The 17,277-nt window shown below is 42.7% G+C and overlaps 1 protein-coding gene across 6 annotated transcripts in view; it reads left to right on the top strand.

Moving 5' to 3' along the window:
• Positions 1–221: 221 nt before the first annotated feature.
• tamo (PUB and ZnF_RBZ domain-containing protein tamozhennic) overlaps positions 222–17,277 on the top strand; it is a 95,855-nt gene continuing 78,799 nt past the window's right edge. For 2 of the 6 annotated variants that reach the window (XM_070105108.1, XM_070105104.1), the window contains exons 1-3: positions 3,102–3,202; positions 10,628–11,223; positions 16,078–16,277. In XM_070105108.1, coding sequence (XP_069961209.1) covers positions 10,650–11,223; positions 16,078–16,277 — 774 coding nt within the window. In that variant the 5' untranslated portion in view covers positions 3,102–3,202; positions 10,628–10,649. Of the gene's footprint in view, positions 409–3,067; positions 3,203–3,296; positions 3,352–10,627; positions 11,224–16,077; positions 16,278–17,277 lie in introns of those variants that run through there. The other 4 variants (XM_070105107.1, XM_070105105.1, XM_053800201.2 and 1 more) reach the window with 4 other exon arrangements.

Here is a 17,277-nt window from a genome sequence, read left to right as displayed (position 1 = left end):
TCAAGTATACACAAATACAGTGTAGTACGCAAAGAGTATGTCACACTCATTTAGGCTGCCTCCCAGCCAGTGAACCGGGTATTAAGGGTTTAACGATCAAGAAGCTCCCCATCGTTAAATCAGTACCTTGGATCATCAACCAATCGCAGGCAAGCCCGCCAAAGCTGAGGCAATGTGGTTCACTTGTGATGAGCATTTGGCAGACTTGCCTACCTGCTGGTTGAGTACAGTGCACTCTCTTTGGCTCTTGCTCTGCCATCTGTCACCATCGCGTGCACCTATTATTCCATTTGTACAAAGTGTACATATTTATATATAGTGGGTGAAGGCAAAATATAAATTATAGTCTGGTCACAGACCGGGCCGTGGGGGCGTTGACCCCCGGAACTCTCTCCAGGTAAACTCCAGGTAATAGTCTGAGTTTGCTTTGCTCCAAACCCCATTACGACCAGGTCACAGGCCATACATTACTTGTGTTCGTAATATACAGTTACAGAAAGTATCATACATAACAGCATATGTGCAGAGGACCTGGGATAACCCAAAAAAAAGTCAGACTAAGTGACTTATTTCCATTGTGGTCCTTTAAAGGTATCTACTTACTGCTAGATGAACATGGACAGCAGGTGTTTCAAGGAAACACGCCCTGTTTTCACTTGTACCAGGGATCGAACCATGAACACTCATTGTGTGAGCTGAATACACAACCAACCCAGCTACAGGACACCTTATTTACTTATCTACTCACTCATTCACTCACCTACTCGCCCACTTACCTACTCATTCACTCACCTAATCACTGACTCATCTACTTACCCCCTCACTTACCTAATCACTCACCTACACACCTACTTATTCACTTACCTACTCATTAACTCACGGAGCCAAGAGCTAAGACTCGACCCCTGCAACCACACAAAGATAAGCACACACCCATGTCCCCTACCATAAGTACCGGGGCCAGGAGCTAAGACTCGACCCCTGCAACCACACAAAGCGCACACCCATGTCCCCCACCATAAGTACCGGGGCCAGGAGCTAAGACCCGACCCCTGCAACCACACAAAGGTAAGCACACACCCATGTCCCCCACCATAAGTACCGGGGCCAGGAGCTAAGACCCGACCCCTGCAACCACACAAAGGTAAGCACACACCCATGTCCCCCACCATAAGTACCGGGGCCAGGAGCTAAGACTCGACCCCTGCAACCACACAAAGGTAAGCACACACCCATGTCCCCCACCATAAGTACCGGGGCCAGGAGCTAAGACTCGACCCCTGCAACCACACAAAGCACACACCCATGTCCCCCACCATAAGTACCGGGGCCAGGAGCTAAGACCCGACCCCTGCAACCACACAAAGGTAAGCACACACCCATGTCCCCCACCATAAGTACCGGGGCCAGGAGCTAAAACTCGACCCCTGCAACCACACAAAGGTACGGGACGGGAAATCCTGTGTCACAAACCTACTGGAGTTCTATGACATGGTGACAGCAGTAAGACAAGAGAGAGAGGGGTGGGTGGATTGCATTTTCTTGGACTGCAAGAAGGCGTTTGACACAGTTCCACACAAGAGATTGGTGCAAAAACTGGAGGACCAAGCAGGGATAACAGGGAAGGCACTACAATGGATCAGGGAATACTTGTCAGGAAGACAGCAGCGAGTCATGGTACGTGGCGAGGTGTCAGAGTGGGCACCTGTGACCAGCGGGGTCCCGCAGGGGTCAGTCCTAGGACCAGTGCTGTTTCTGGTATTTGTGAACGACATGACGGAAGGAATAGACTCTGAGGTGTCCCTGTTTGCAGATGACGTGAAGTTGATGAGAAGAATACACTCGATCGAAGACCAGGCAGAACTACAAAGGGATCTGGACAGGCTGCAGACCTGGTCCAGCAATTGGCTCCTGGAGTTCAATCCCACCAAGTGCAAAGTCATGAAGATTGGGGAAGGGCAAAGAAGGCCGCAGACGGAGTACAGTCTAGGGGGTCAGAGACTACAAACCTCACTCAAGGAAAAAGATCTTTGGGTGAGTATAACACCGGGAACATCTCCTGAAGCGCACATCAACCAAATAACTGCTGCAGCATATGGGCGCCTAGCAAACCTCAGAACAGCATTCCGACATCTTAATAAGGAATCGTTCAGGACCCTGTACACCGTATACGTTAGGCCCATATTGGAGTATGCGGCACCAGTTTGGAACCCACACCTAGCCAAGCACGTAAAGAAACTAGAGAAAGTGCAAAGGTTTGCAACAAGACTAGTCCCAGAGCTAAGAGGTATGTCCTACGAGGAGAGGTTAAGGGAAATCAACCTGACGACACTGGAGGACAGGAGAGATAGGGGGGACATGGTAACGACATACAAAATACTGAGGGGAATTGACAAGGTGGACAAAGACAGGATGTTCCAGAGATTGGACACAGTAACAAGGGGACACAGTTGGAAGCTGAAGACACAGATGAATCACAGGGATGTTAGGAAGTATTTCTTCAGCCACAGAGTAGTCAGTAAGTGGAATAGTTTGGGAAGCGATGTAGTGGAGGCAGGATCCATACATAGCTTTAAGCAGAGGTATGATAAAGCTCACGGCTCGGGGAGAGTGACCTAGTAGCGATCAGTGAAGAGGCGGGGCCAGGAGCTCGGACTCGACCCCCGCAACCTCAACTAGGTGAGTACAACTAGGTGAGTACCCATGTCCCCCACCATAAGTACCGGGGCCAGGAGCTAAGACCCGACCCCTGCAACCACACAAAGGTAAGCACACACCCATGTCCCCCACCATAAGTACCGGGGCCAGGAGCTAAAACTCGACCCCTGCAACCACACAAAGATAAGCACACACCCATGACCCCACCATAAGTACCGGGGCCAGGAGCTAAAACTCGACCCCTGCAACCACAAATAACTAAATACTACAAAAGTCTCCCATAAAACCCCCAAAAACCACCGTTTTCTCTAACCCAAAGAAAAATTAAAGTATGGGAAACTATAGAGTAAAAAGAATCCAGAGTAAATGAATCCCACTAAAAGAGTTCACACACTCACTCTTACTCACTCTCACACACTCATCTGTCGCACTCACCACCCTTATGATCCTAAAGTGTGTGTTTTGGTGCGAGATAGTGAGTAATATTACTAATTTAAGCTGTGTGAGGTGGTGGTGTGAGGTTGATGGTGTGGTATAGTGAGGGGTGAGTAATGGGGTTACTCATGGGGGGGTTTTATGGGGGTGAGTCATGGGGGTGAGTCTGGGGGGGGCGGAATACTCATTTCAGTCAGTTTTGGCTGACTTCAAGGCCGGATTACTTCCTTAAATGGACGTCGTGTTGTGGTGGGTCAGGTGGGTCAGGGTGGGTTGTGAGGCGTCAGGGTGGGTAAGGTGGGTTAGGGTGGGTTGTGAGACGGGAGGGTGAGTGCCAGGCGAGTCAGGGCATCATACTCGTTATACTTCCTCTAAGTGACGTTGTGGTGGGTCAGGGTGGGTAAAGTGGGTCAGGGTGGGTAAAGTGGGTCAAGGTGGGTAAGGAGACATCAGGGTAAGTAAGGTGGGTCAGGGTGGGTAGTGAGACGTCTGGGTGAGTTAGGTGGGTCAGGGTGGGTAGTGAGACGTCAGGGTGGGTCAAGGGTGGGTAGTGAGACGTCAGGGTGGGTAAGGTGGGTCAAGGGTGGGTAGTGAGACGTCAGGGTGGGTAAGGTGGGTCAAGGGTGGGTAGTGAGACGTCAGGGTGGGTAAGGTGGGTCAAGGGTGGGTAGTGAGACGTCAGGGTGGGTAAGGTGGGTCAAGGATGGGTAGTGAGACGTCAGGGTGGGTAAGGTGGGTCAAGGGTGGGTAGTGAGACGTCAGGGTGGGTAAGGTGGGTCAAGGGTGGGTAGTGAGACGTCAGGGTGGGTAAGGTGGGTCAAGGGTGGGTAGTGAGACGTCAGGGTGGGTAAGGTGGGTCAAGGGTGGGTAGTGAGACGTCAGGGTGGGTAAGGTGGGTCAAGGGTGGGTAGTGAGACGTCAGGGTGGGTAAGGTGGGTCAAGGGTGGGTAGTGTGACGTCAGGGTTGGTAAGGTGGGTCAAGGGTGGGTAGTGAGACGTCAGGGTGGGTAAGGTGGGTCAAGGGTGGGTAGTGAGACGTCAGGGTGGGTAAGGTGGGTCAAGGGTGGGTAGTTAGACTTCTGGGTGGTTAAGGTGGGTCAAGGGTGGGTAGTGAGACGTCAGGGTGGGTAAGGTGGGTCAAGGGTGGGTAGTGAGACGTCAGGGTGGGTAAGGTGGGTCAAGGGTGGGTAGTGAGACGTCAGGGTGGGTAAGGTGGGTCAAGGGTGGGTAGTGAGACGTCAGGGTGGGTAAGGTGGGTCAAGGGTGGGTAGTGAGACGTCAGGGTGGGTAAGGTGGGTCAAGGGGGACGTCAGGGTGGGTAAGGTGGGTCAAGGGTGGGTAGTGAGACGTCAGGGTGAATGCCAGGTGAGTCAAGGCATAATTGTACTTCTTCAAAGTAATATTGTGGTGGGTCAGGGTGAGTCAGGGTGGGTCAGGGTGGGTCAGGGGTGGGTCAGGGAGTACAGTTATGTGAGGGAGAATACCATACGAGTCATCACATTCATTACTTCCTGTTTACTCATCACATTAATCCAACACCTGCATCAGTATATTCACAGATTATTCACCCTTAATGATGAATAACATGATATTCACCCCTAATGATGAATAACACGATATTCACCCTTTATGATGAATAACACGATATTCACCCTTTATGATGAATAACATGATATTCACCCTTAATGATGAATAACATGATATTCACCCTTAATGATGAATAACATGATATTCACCCTTAATGATGAATAACACGATATTCACCTTTAATGATGAATAACACGATATTCACCCTTAATGATGAATAACACTATATTCACCCTAAATGATGAATAACATGATATTCACCCTTAATGATGAATAACATGATATTCACCTTAAATGATGAATAACATGATATTCACCTTAAATGATGAATAACATGATATTCACCCTTAATGATGAATAACATGATATTCACCCTAAATGATGAATAACATGATATTCACCCTAAATGATGAATAACATGATATTCACCCTTAATGATGAATAACATGATATTCACCCTAAATGATGAATAACATGATATTCACCCTTAATGATGAATAACATGATATTCACCCTAAATGATGAATAACATGATATTCACCCTTAATGATGAATAACATGATATTCACCCTTAATGATGAATAACATGATATTCACCCTTAATGATGAATAACACGATATTCACCCTAAATGATGAATAACACGATATTCACCCTAAATGATGAATAACACGATATTCACCCTAAATGATGAATAACATGATATTCACCCTAAATGATGAATAACATGATATTCACCCTTAATGATGAATGACATGATATTCACCCTTAAGGGGCGTCTAATGGCTGAGCAGTGAACTCCGTTATTTATCGGCCAATTTCTTTCATTTTTGGTGTACATTAAGAAACATCTTTCCGTCATACATAGCCCAAGTTTCAATAAGATAGCCCAAAAAAATGAGAAAAAATATTTACCGAAAATCACATATGGCAAACCCTAGACGGGTACTGGCACTGCGAGAAACTGTTTGGGCACTACCTTCTGATAAAACATTGCTAATCTGAATTTATCACGGTCGTAATTGCAGGAAGTGGGGAAAATTGGCGCTCGTGAAAAAATGGTATGGAATGTGAAAATTGGCGCTGCTGTGTTTGTTTGGTGCCTGATTATGTGTGACCAGATGCAAATATTTGGTAAATTTTGGTCATGAACCGATTTGTTAGTGTTCAGAAGCGTTGGTGGCCAGAGGTACCACAGTAAATAACAACAAAAGGCTCAATACTGTGACTGGAACGATACACAAATAGCCTGCACATAAAAGAGAGGAGCTTACGATGACGGTTCGGTCTGACCTGGACCATTTACAAAGTCACACTGTGTGACTGTAAATGGTCCAAGTCGGACCGAAACGTCGTCGTAAGCTTCTCTCTTTTCTGTGCGGGTTATTTGTGTACCACTGTAATAATATAATTATGTATGCATGTGATTCGAAGAGTTGGGGGGGGAAACTAGCATTTTCATTTTGCACTAAATCGAAATTTGCACTCTTTGAACTCGCGCTAATCAAGAACTAGCCATTTCGTTTTTTATACTTATGATGGTCAGGACGGCTGTGTTGGGTTTTGGGAGAAGCTGGGTGATAGTGATGGCAGTCTGCCCTCTAGGGTATGACCAGTCATTTATGGATGAATATAGGTCTCTGGGTGTGATGTATGAGGATGACTTTCTGTTTTGTAAGACTGATTATTATGCAATTTCAGTTTATTTCGGCATGATGTAATGTTAGTACAAAGATAAGTACATTTAGGTGTACAAGCGGAAAGTTCATAGTTATACAGAGCATTTCGGGCAAACTTAAGCATAACTTAACACTATAATGGCAATAACTAATCGATAACAGTAGAGCCCCCGTATCTATGGGGGAAATGCTCCAAGGACCTGCCACTGATACCAAAACTGTGGATAGTAGCAAAACCTATATGTAAGTCATATACACCCCTATTATAAAATTTAATTGATAAATTATGCACAATAAGTGGATAATTTTCACTTTTTCACAGATTCTCTTAGACTTTGAAGACCTTCTGACACTTGAGGCACTTTGAAGCCATTATTAAGCAAAGTTAAGAGTTATTTTTGGGCCATGGTAAATTGCCGATAACTGAAACTGCAGATGTGGACTCATGGATACGGGGGGTCCCACTGTGCCGTCTCTCCTCACTTAGCAACGTACTCATTTACCGACCGCTCAGACTTATAACCAGCTCTCCAACCAGTACGCAAACCTATGTATATTAGAGCTGATTTCCTGTATTCTGTTCATTACAATATACAGTACACTACTGTTGAGTTATTATTGGCTTAAGGCGAGATGCTGTTGTAGAACCCAAGGCACAAATAGCGTAGGTGAGGTAGGGATAGATCAGCGAATAGTGTAATGTAGTTGTAGTGCTGTTTGTGGTACATAATAGTGTACATGTATCTTAGAGAGGATGCCAACTGTTTTGGCACTTTTTCTTTTTGTTTTATATGGGTATTGAATTTCAAGTTGCTGTCAAGGTCAGGGTCAAGAGTAGGCTTTATGTTACACTTTAGCAGTTGTTTACTAATGTTATGTTACAACTGCTTCCAAACATTGTCTTGTACAGTGGTAACTTGACTTACAAACTCTGTTGCATCATCTAAGTCCAAATATTGGAAGTCGAGGAACACCTGTACAGTAAACCATCAGTATACGTATAACGTACCTCTATATAACTGACTTCAAAAATCCAGAATAAAATCTGCAAGGTTGATTCAGGAACGACAAAGCCCACTGGTTAAAGAATTGTCGATTATTACTATGTCATAATAATCTCGTCTCCATTACAATTGTTTTTATCAGTCACCTCCCCTAATAGTTCATTATATGAAGGGTTTACTGTACTGTCATTCTTAAACCTTTTTGTTAGAAGTGATCAAGGTCCCAGGACTGAATTTTTTTTTTCTAATCAACAGATCCTAGTTTACCTGGAGTTTACCTGGAGAGAGTTTCGGGGGTCAACGCCCCCGCGGCCCGGTCTGTGACCAGGCCTCCTGGTGGATCAGCGCCTGATCAACCAGGCTGTTGCTGCTGGCTGCACGCAAACCAACGTACGAGCCACAGCCCGGCTGATCAGGAACTGCCTTTAGGTGCTTGTCCAGTGCCAGCTTGAAGACTGCCAGGGGTCTGTTGGTAATCCCCCTTATGTGTGCTGGGAGGCAGTTGAACAGTCTCGGTCCCCTGACACTTATTGTATGGTCTCTTAACGTGCTAGTGACACCCCTGCTTTTCATTGGGGGGATGGTGCATCGTCTGCCAAGTCTTTTGCTTTCGTAGTGAGTGATTTTCGTGTGCAAGTTCGGTACTAGTCCCTCTAGGATTTTCCAGGTGTATATAATCATGTATCTCTCCCTCCTGCGTTCCAGGGAATACAGGTTTAGAAACCTCAAGCGCTCCCAGTAATTGAGGTGTTTTATCTCCGTTATGCGCGCCGTGAAAGTTCTCTGTACATTTTCTAGGTCGGCAATTTCACCTGCCTTGAAAGGTGCTGTTAGAGTGCAGCAATATTCCAGCCTAGATAGAACAAGTGACCTGAAGAGTGTCATCATGGGCTTGGCCTCCCTAGTTTTGAAGGTTCTCATTATCCATCCTGTCATTTTTCTAGCAGATGCGATTGATACAATGTTATGGTCCTTGAAGGTGAGATCCTCCGACATAATCACTCCCAGGTCTTTGACGTTGGTGTTTCGCTCTATTTTGTGGCCAGAATTTGTTTTGTACTCTGATGAAGATTTAATTTCCTCATGTTTACCATATCTGAGTAATTGAAATTTCTCATCGTTGAACTTCATATTGTTTTCTGCAGCCCACTGAAAGATTTGGTTGATGTCCGCCTGGAGCCTTGCAGTGTCTGCAATGGAAGACACTGTCATGCAGATTCGGGTGTCATCTGCAAAGGAAGACACGGTGCTGTGGCTGACATCCTTGTCTATGTCGGATATGAGGATGAGGAACAAGATGGGAGCTAGTACTGTGCCTTGTGGAACAGAGCTTTTCACCGTAGCTGCCTCGGACTTTACTCTGTTGACGACTACTCTCTGTGTTCTGTTAGTGTGTGTGTTTTTAATCCAGTTTTCGTTTCTTGGGGTTACTTTACAAATGCAGTGTCCCATTTTGTAAGTAATTGTTTGTCAGGAGCTGGGTTGGTGGTTTCCTCAGCTTTCACGCTAAGGGACTGCGGTTTGCTCCCAAGCGTGGGTGAAATGGTTGTCGTGTTTCCATAAATTGGCTGTCCATGTTCACCTAGCAGTAAGTAGGTACCTGGGTGTTAGTCAGCTGTTGTGGGTCACATCCCAGGAAGAGGATTGAAGTACCCCAGTGGATACACAAATAACCCGCACATAAAAGAGAGAAGCTTACGACGACGTTTCGGTCCGACTTGGACCATTGACAAAGTCACACAAACTCAGTTAGTGTGACTTTGTCAATGGTCCAAGTCGGACCGAAACGTCGTCGTAAGCTTTTCTCTTTTATGTGCGGGTTATTTGTGTATCGTTCCAGTCACGGTATTGTGCCTTTTTTTTGTTACCCCAGTGGAAATAAATTTGACATTCCCCAATCACACACTGGCTTCATCAGGTTATCCCAGGGTACAAGACCTCTGGGTTAATAATCCAACAATCATATTCCTAGAGTACAGGTATGGAACCAGTCTCTCAAACACGCCAGGTATAGAATGTGATATCGCTGCTGAAGGCAAAGTTGAGACGGTTTTTGGGGGTGCGCAATGAATTACAGACAGTCTTTGACTTACCATGGGGGTTACGTCCTGATGAACCCATCGTAAGTTGAAAATATAACAAGTCGAATATGGATATGATAAATAAGTAAATAACTACTGTCACTAAGTAAACAAATTACTTTATCTAAATACCAGTACTGAAAAGTAATTAAATGAATACAAGTTTATGCTATCAATAAATGTACATTACTGTACAGTGCTGGATATGCATCAGTTACGAACCATTGCAAAGTTGAAATATCATAAGTCGAACCATCGCAAAGTTGAAATATCATAAGTCGAACCTTCGTAAAGTTGAAATATCATAAGTCGAACCATCGCAAAGTTGAAATATCATAAGTCGAACCATCGCAAAGTTGAAATATCATAAGTCGAACCATCGCAAAGTTGAAATATCATAAGTCAAACCTTCGTAAAGAAAGAGCAGTTCCACAGATTTTTATTTATATTGTAATTTTTATTTTGTATTGTGTTATATACAGCTAGGTCTTGATTAGTGTGAATTTTGATTTAGCTTGTATTAATTTATCCTAGTTTTCCCTCAAACTCTTCAACTCGCTAGCAGAAATTATACATGTATATAATTTGAATAATGGCATTCATTATTCACACTGATCAAGACCTCGATATATGTTGTCTAGTTATGAGCACTGAGTAATTTATGCAGTGATGGTGCTCAGTAAATATCACTAGTAGTAATACTACTAGTACTGCTACTACTAGTATACCGCTACTGCTGCCACTACTAGTACCACTAGAGTACTTTTACTAGTATTAATATTACTAGTAATATTGCTACTAGTACTACAACTACTGTAAATATTACTATTACAACTACAGTGGAATCTTTGTACACGAACAGCTCCCTACCCTAACAAAGCTCAGAACTTTGCTGTAAACTATTTTGTGTTTCTTCACATCTTTTTTTTTTTTGTATTATTTGTATAAATAAGTCGCCATGGGGCCTCCGAAGATTAGTGATAACAGCCAACCAAAAAGAAAATTGGTTGGGAAGAATTTATTCGGCACTCAAACGGATTGGCACTCGAACAGCCTTCTGGAATGAATTAAGTTAAAGTGCCAAGGTTCCACTGTACTATGAAATTTAATGGATATAACTCAAAATAGAGATTTTTTATTCTGGCCAAGACATTCATCATTTTATACATTCATTATTGTTTCAGATGATCGAGAGTGCGTGACCACATGACGATGTACCACATGGCATTGCCTCCCCATATGGGGGGTCCCCATCCCCCTACTGTCCACTCCTCCTTATTTCCTTCAGCAATCCTGCCCCCTCCTATGCCTCATAATTATGCTATTCATACCTTTCCTCACTCGACCCACCAGACTCACTCGGCTCATACTACGTCTCTAGCTGCGGCTGCCGCTGCCGCTAACGTCTCATTACCTATAGGGTCGGGGAATTCTGCCCTGTTGACCCATCCTTCCCCGATGCTGTCCCAGCCATCGCCAGTGTATGCTCCACCGACCTCCATTTACGTCAATCCGTACCTCGCTACTCCCCTGCCACACACACACACCCACCCTACCCACCAACATCCTTCTACTATGGTGTATGGCATGCCCGGAGGTCCTCCTCCAGGGATGATGCCCCCCCAGCAGTCTGGCGGACAGACGGCTGCTCCGCCTCTACTCTCAGGACCTGTGCTCTCGGTAGATGAAGAGTTGATGGAGGAAATGAACACTTTACATCTGGGATACATTGAAACAGAAGATTCTCCTCACAAACTGGAACAAAGAGAGAAACTAGAACGTAAGTTGTCTTTGCTGCTCTACCACTGGTGCTGGTATTACTGGTACTAGTACTACTACTGGTACTAGTACTACTACTGGTACTAGTACTACTACTGCTACTGGTACTACTACTGGTACTAGTACTATTGGTACTAGTACTACTGGTACTAGTACTACTACTGTTACTAGTACTACTGGTACTACTGCTACTAGTACTACCACCACTGGTACTACTAGTACTACTACTGTTACTAGTACTACTACTGGTACTACTGCTACTAGTACTACTACCACTGGTACTACTGCTACTAGTACTACTACCACTGGTACTACTGCTACTAGTACTACTACCACTGGTACTACTGCTACTAGTACTACTACCACTGGTACTACTGCTACTAATACTGTTACTAGTACTACTAATACTGTTACTAGTATTACTAATACTGTTACTAGTATTACTAATACTGTTACTAGTACTACTAATACTGTTACTAGTACTACTAATACTGTTACTAGTACTACTACTACTAGTACTGTTACTATACTACAACTAGTACTTCAGACTTCAGCTAAGAGTACAAGCTAGGAAGGAGTAGTAGACAAAAGTTTATTTGCCCTAAAGCTTGATTATAAGGGGCTAACATGAGGCCATTCTCCCAGTGTCCATTAACACTGTGTCCCTCGTGTAGAACCAGTGTCCATTAACACTGTTCCTCACGTAGAACCAATGTCCATTAATAAATGTGTCCCGGTGGCCTGGTGGCTAAAGCTCCCGCTTCACACACGGAGGGCCCGGGTTCGATTCCCGGCGGGTGGAAACATTTCGACACGTTTCCTTACACCTGTTGTCCTGTTCACCTAGCAGCAAATAGGTACCTGGGTGTTAGTCGACTGGTGTGGGTCGCATCCTGGGGGACAAGATTAAGGACCCCAATGGAAATAAGTTAGACAGTCCTCGATGACGCACTGACTTTCTTGGGTTATCCTGGGTGGCTAACCCTCCGGGGTTAAAAATCCGAACGAAATCTTATCTTATCTTATCTTACCCTCATGTGGAACCAGTGTCCATTAACTGTGTCCCTCACGTAGAACCAATGTTCATGTATTACTAGGTCAGTAAGCTCACTTATGTAAGCTGTGGGAAGTAAATTTTGGCATAGATTTGAGAAACTGAGTGTGTGGTAAGTGTGTGCCATATAAAAAAATCCTGCCCCACGCAGTGCACGATGCGGAAAAAAATGACCGTGTATGCGGTTTTAAATCACGATTTTGCGTCATTTTCTCGGATGGTTTTTATGGCTTTATTAGTTGTTTCTTGGTATTGATAGAATGGGAAACATTACTAAAATAGAGATGATTTTGATTGGTTTTAGGATGGGAAGTAGCTTGAAATTAAGGTCAAAGTAGCAAAAATTTTTAATTATTGATAATATTCCAGAGGACAGGTAAGGCTTCCCTACATCCCACATCCATTTTTATGGATTTTTGAAAGTTGTGATACAATTATTGGGATGCTGTAAACCATGAACAATCTTTCCTGGTTATGTATTTTGTGAGAAATAGAGTAAATTTTCTATTCTTGTGTGAATAAGAATTGAAAATGGGAAGCTAGTGTAATACAGCCTCTCCTCACTTAATGACGCAGTTCCGTTCCTGAGACCACATTGTTAAATGAATTCGTCGCTATGAGAGGAGCATATTATAATGTTACTGAGTTTGTGTCAACCATCTTCGATATTTTATTGTCACCTTTGCAACATTTCTGGTATACATATTCAAATGTTTATACAGTAGTGTACTGTATATTGAAATAAACAATTGAGGAAATCAGCTCTAATATACATTATTTAGGTACGAATACTGGTCAGAGCGCCCGTCGTAAGTCCGAGTCATCGGTAAACGAGTACGTCGCTGAGTGAGGAGAGGCTGTATAGGAAAGTTCTGGGGATGTGACTAATGAACAGAGAAAATGTTGCTTTAGTGCCACGAATGTTTACATTACTGATTATGGACTATTATTTTTAAATCTTTTTTCTTTATTTTGTGTGAAATTGTCCAAATTACTAAATTCTGATCACTTTATAGGGTTGTTTAAATAGTTAAATGGGCAGTTTCTTGTGGTCAGTTGATAGAATGGAAAGCATACTAGCACAATAGCTAAGAGTTTAGTTGACTAAAACAATGGAATTGGCCTAAAATAAGACTCAAATGGACAAAAGCTCTTGTGCATAAATTGCACCAAGACTACTTTGCACCAGCATAATTCTGCAAGTTTTCCATCAAATTTTGTACTTGTGGTGTTATTACCTTCAGAAAAAGGTTCTCTAATAATTTTAGAACAAAAAAAAAATTGGGTGGGGTAGGGAGGGGAATTATTTTTGACATTCATATCAAAAGTTTCATTTTGGTGGGTTAATGATTTAACAGGTACAGTTTACGCAATGAATTTTGCCTGTTCAGAAATTTGGTACAGCGCCTCAAAACACACTGCGAAGTCACTGTTTTAAACCAAAAACACAGTTGTTTTTTTTTCCTCGTGCACTGCTTGCTGCAGGATATTTTTTATACCATGCACACTGACCACACAGACCCATTCTCTCATATGTAGGCCTATCAGCTTTCTCCCGCAGGATTTGAAGCTGCTAGAATTTTGGTATTGTATTACGGGACCAACACTGGCTTCAAAGCTATAATTTTACGGGACTGACACCGAAGGGGTTAAGCGAGGAGCATACTATGCTGGTAGTGGGTTTGTGTCAACCATCTTTGATATTGTTTTAATGTCACTTTTGCACCATTTATAATATTTCTGGTATATTTTTAAATGTTTATACAGTAGTGTCCTGTATACTGTAATAAACAATAGAGGAAATCAGGTCTAATATACATTACTTAGGTTTGTATGCTAGTTGGAGAGCTGATTGCAAGGCCGAGTGGTCGGTAAACGAGTACGTCGCTAAGCGAGGAGAGGCTGTATTTCCAGAGTCCACTATGTTACATAAAATCATGGCTTGTTATCCCTTGAAAAGCCTGGAGTTATACAGTGTGAGTTATGCAGACTGCTTATTAAATGTACTTTTAAAACAGGGACTGGTATAATTTAGTTATGTGCAGGTATGACCGGAAGTAACTTAACCAAGTTACGTGTAGGTATGACCTGATCAAACTAAGTGTAGGCATAACCTAACTTAACTAAGTTATGTCTAGGCAGGACTTTTAAGTGCAATGTTCTTCAAAAAAGAAGTTAAATAATATTGAAACTCTATAGAGTTAACTGTCCATCCAACAGCTCCTCTATATAGAGCTTTTTTTTGTCAAACGTGGTTGAAAATTTCATGCAAAATTGGACAGCATCTGGAAAATTGACTGTGTAGAAGAGCTTCCTTATAAAGCACCTCTATACACAGCTTTTATAAAGCTCCTTTATATAGTTGGCTCTCCTGTAGAGCTGACTCTATATACAGGAGCTTCATAATAGTACTAACAGTATGTAGAGGCGATCTGTAGAGCGATGACTTATATGCTACAGAGATGATAAGCAAAAGTTTTTCAAAGTTTCTAAGTTATCATCGGTGGCAGATAAAGTCAACACGAAAAACGTAGAGTTGTACTTAACCAAAACACGATCTACGAGCATGGTGCGATTTTTTCAGTGGTGACTATTTTCTAGATTTGTTGAAAGAAACAGTTGAGACTAACAAAAAAGGCACAGTACCGTGACTGGAACACTACACAAATAACCCACACATAGAAGAGAGGAGCTTACAACGACGTTTCGGTCTGACTTGGACCATTTACAGAGCCACACAAACAGTGCCTGGAACACTGTTTTGATAGGCAGTTGCCTTGGAATTTGTTTATTTTTTGTGACCTGTGGCCTGGTAGGCAAACCTCTTGCTTCACATGGTGAGGGTCTGGGTTCAATTCCCAGCAGGGGTGGAAACATTGGGCATATTTCCTTACACCTGTTGTCCCTGTTCACCCATCAGCTTGTGCTAATAGGTCTGATGCTGTGCTCCTTCCTTAAGTGAATGTGACCTGGACCTGACTAGGTTGGGTCAGTGGCTTGAGTCAGTAGGTGACTTGGACCTGCCTCACATGGGCCAGTGGGCCTGCTGGTGTGGGTCACATCCTGGGACAAAATTGACCTAATTTGTGGGAAATGGTCTGTATATACATGTAGAAATAAGATATTAAGTTGTAGAACGGGCGGTGCTCAAAGCCATGGCGGGCGAGTCCTGGAATTTGCAGGACTCGCCTGCCATAGGTTTGAACCCCACTCATCCTGTGATTGTAATTGTGTTATTACAGTTTTGCGAGTCAGGTTTTTCTTGAGGAATCAGACACCTGAAACGACTTACCCAAGTTAACCCATAAACGGTCCAAACGTATATATACGTTTTTTCAACATTTGAAAGTACGTATGTTAAAAAAGTAGATCTTTTTGTTTTTCTACATTTGAAAATGCGTAAAAAACTTTGATCTATTTTTTTTTGTTATATTTGAAAATATGTAAGCAAAACGTAGATCTACTTTTGTAGCACTACACATGTGAACGTAGATCTGCTTGGACCGTTTACGGGTTAATATAAGCAATATCATATTCTTTATTGTGAGTCACCCATACAGATACTCTGGTGAAAAATAGTATATTAATAGTATATTATTGCCACTTAGTGATAAAGATTTGTGTATTATATGGTATGAATGACGGTAAAAAAGATCGGTATAAGGCATGAATGCCCCTTTGTGGTATTTTCATAAAAAGGCCTAAATGTTGTACATGTTTAATGCCTTGTCTTATAAGTATTGTATGTTATTATTGTAATGAGTTATTATTGTAATGTGTTATTCTTGTCTAACTTGAAAGGTGTTATAATGGAATACCTGGCGATCACACCTCACTCGCACAAGTTCACCTTCCATCAAGTGTCAGAGGTGCTGGAAAACAGTGTCAACACAGTGGGTGAATTCAGTGCATACAGTGCAGCTTGTGCGTTCGATGCCTTGGCACATTATGCAGCTAACCTCATAACACAACCATGGAGAAAAGAATTTCGAGAAATTAAGGTTAGTTTCTTAAACATTAAAAGTGTATTGTCAACAGAAAGTCACAATACTGTGACTGGAACAATACACAGATAACCCGCACATAGGAGAGAGGAGCTTATGACGACGTTTTTGGTCACCTTGGACCATTAACAAATTACAGTGTGACTTGTAAATAGTCCAAGTTGGACTATCATGATCATAAGCTTCTCTTTCCTATGTGTGGGTTATTTGTCAATAGTATTGTAAGTTATTGTATTGAGATAGAAGTGAATTAGTGTATACAAAAATTGTAGCACTGTATGGTACAGTGTAAGAACTGTATTTTAAGTACAATACTTTTTTGTAATTTGTCTTGAGGGATGAGTATTAGGCAGCAGCAATCATTCTGTGGGTCAGCCTATCAATTTATAGACGGTGCATTAACAGCAACTGTGGTTGACGTACCACTGGTGATAAATAACAAAAAAAGGCACAATACCGTGACTGGAACGATACACAAATAACCCGCACATAAAAGAGAGAAGCTTACGACGACGTTTCGGTCTAACTTGGACCATTTACAAAGTCACACTTTGTAAATGATCCAAGTCGGACCGAAACGTCGTCGTAAGCTTCTCTCTTTCATGTGCGGGTTATTTGTGTACTGGTGATAAAAACGCCATTCTGCCCTGTGTCTGCTTAAGTGAAAAATACCGAGAATTTTTTTGATCACTGTCAAATATCAAATATGTTGCAATTAAAGTGTGTTTTTAGGGAGTGCATGAATTTCAGGATAGAGATTTATACACAGCCAGGTATTGATCAGTGCAAATGATGAATCCCCCCAGAAGTGGTCACATTACTCAGATTTGCAATATTCAAATTATATGTACTTTTTGTGCGCCATTTGAAGAATTTGGGAAAAAATTAGCATTAATTAATTTTGCACTAAATCAAAATTTGCACTAGTCAAGACCTGACTGTAATGAGTAATATATTTAGTTAAGAAAAGGTGTAAGGTAATGTTGGTAAGAATTGA

This window comes from Cherax quadricarinatus, chromosome 97, assembly GCF_038502225.1.
Source record: "Cherax quadricarinatus isolate ZL_2023a chromosome 97, ASM3850222v1, whole genome shotgun sequence".
NCBI lineage: Eukaryota > Metazoa > Arthropoda > Malacostraca > Decapoda > Parastacidae > Cherax > Cherax quadricarinatus.
Note: the sequence above shows the minus strand (reverse complement) of the source record. Positions and strands in the feature narration are given on the sequence as shown.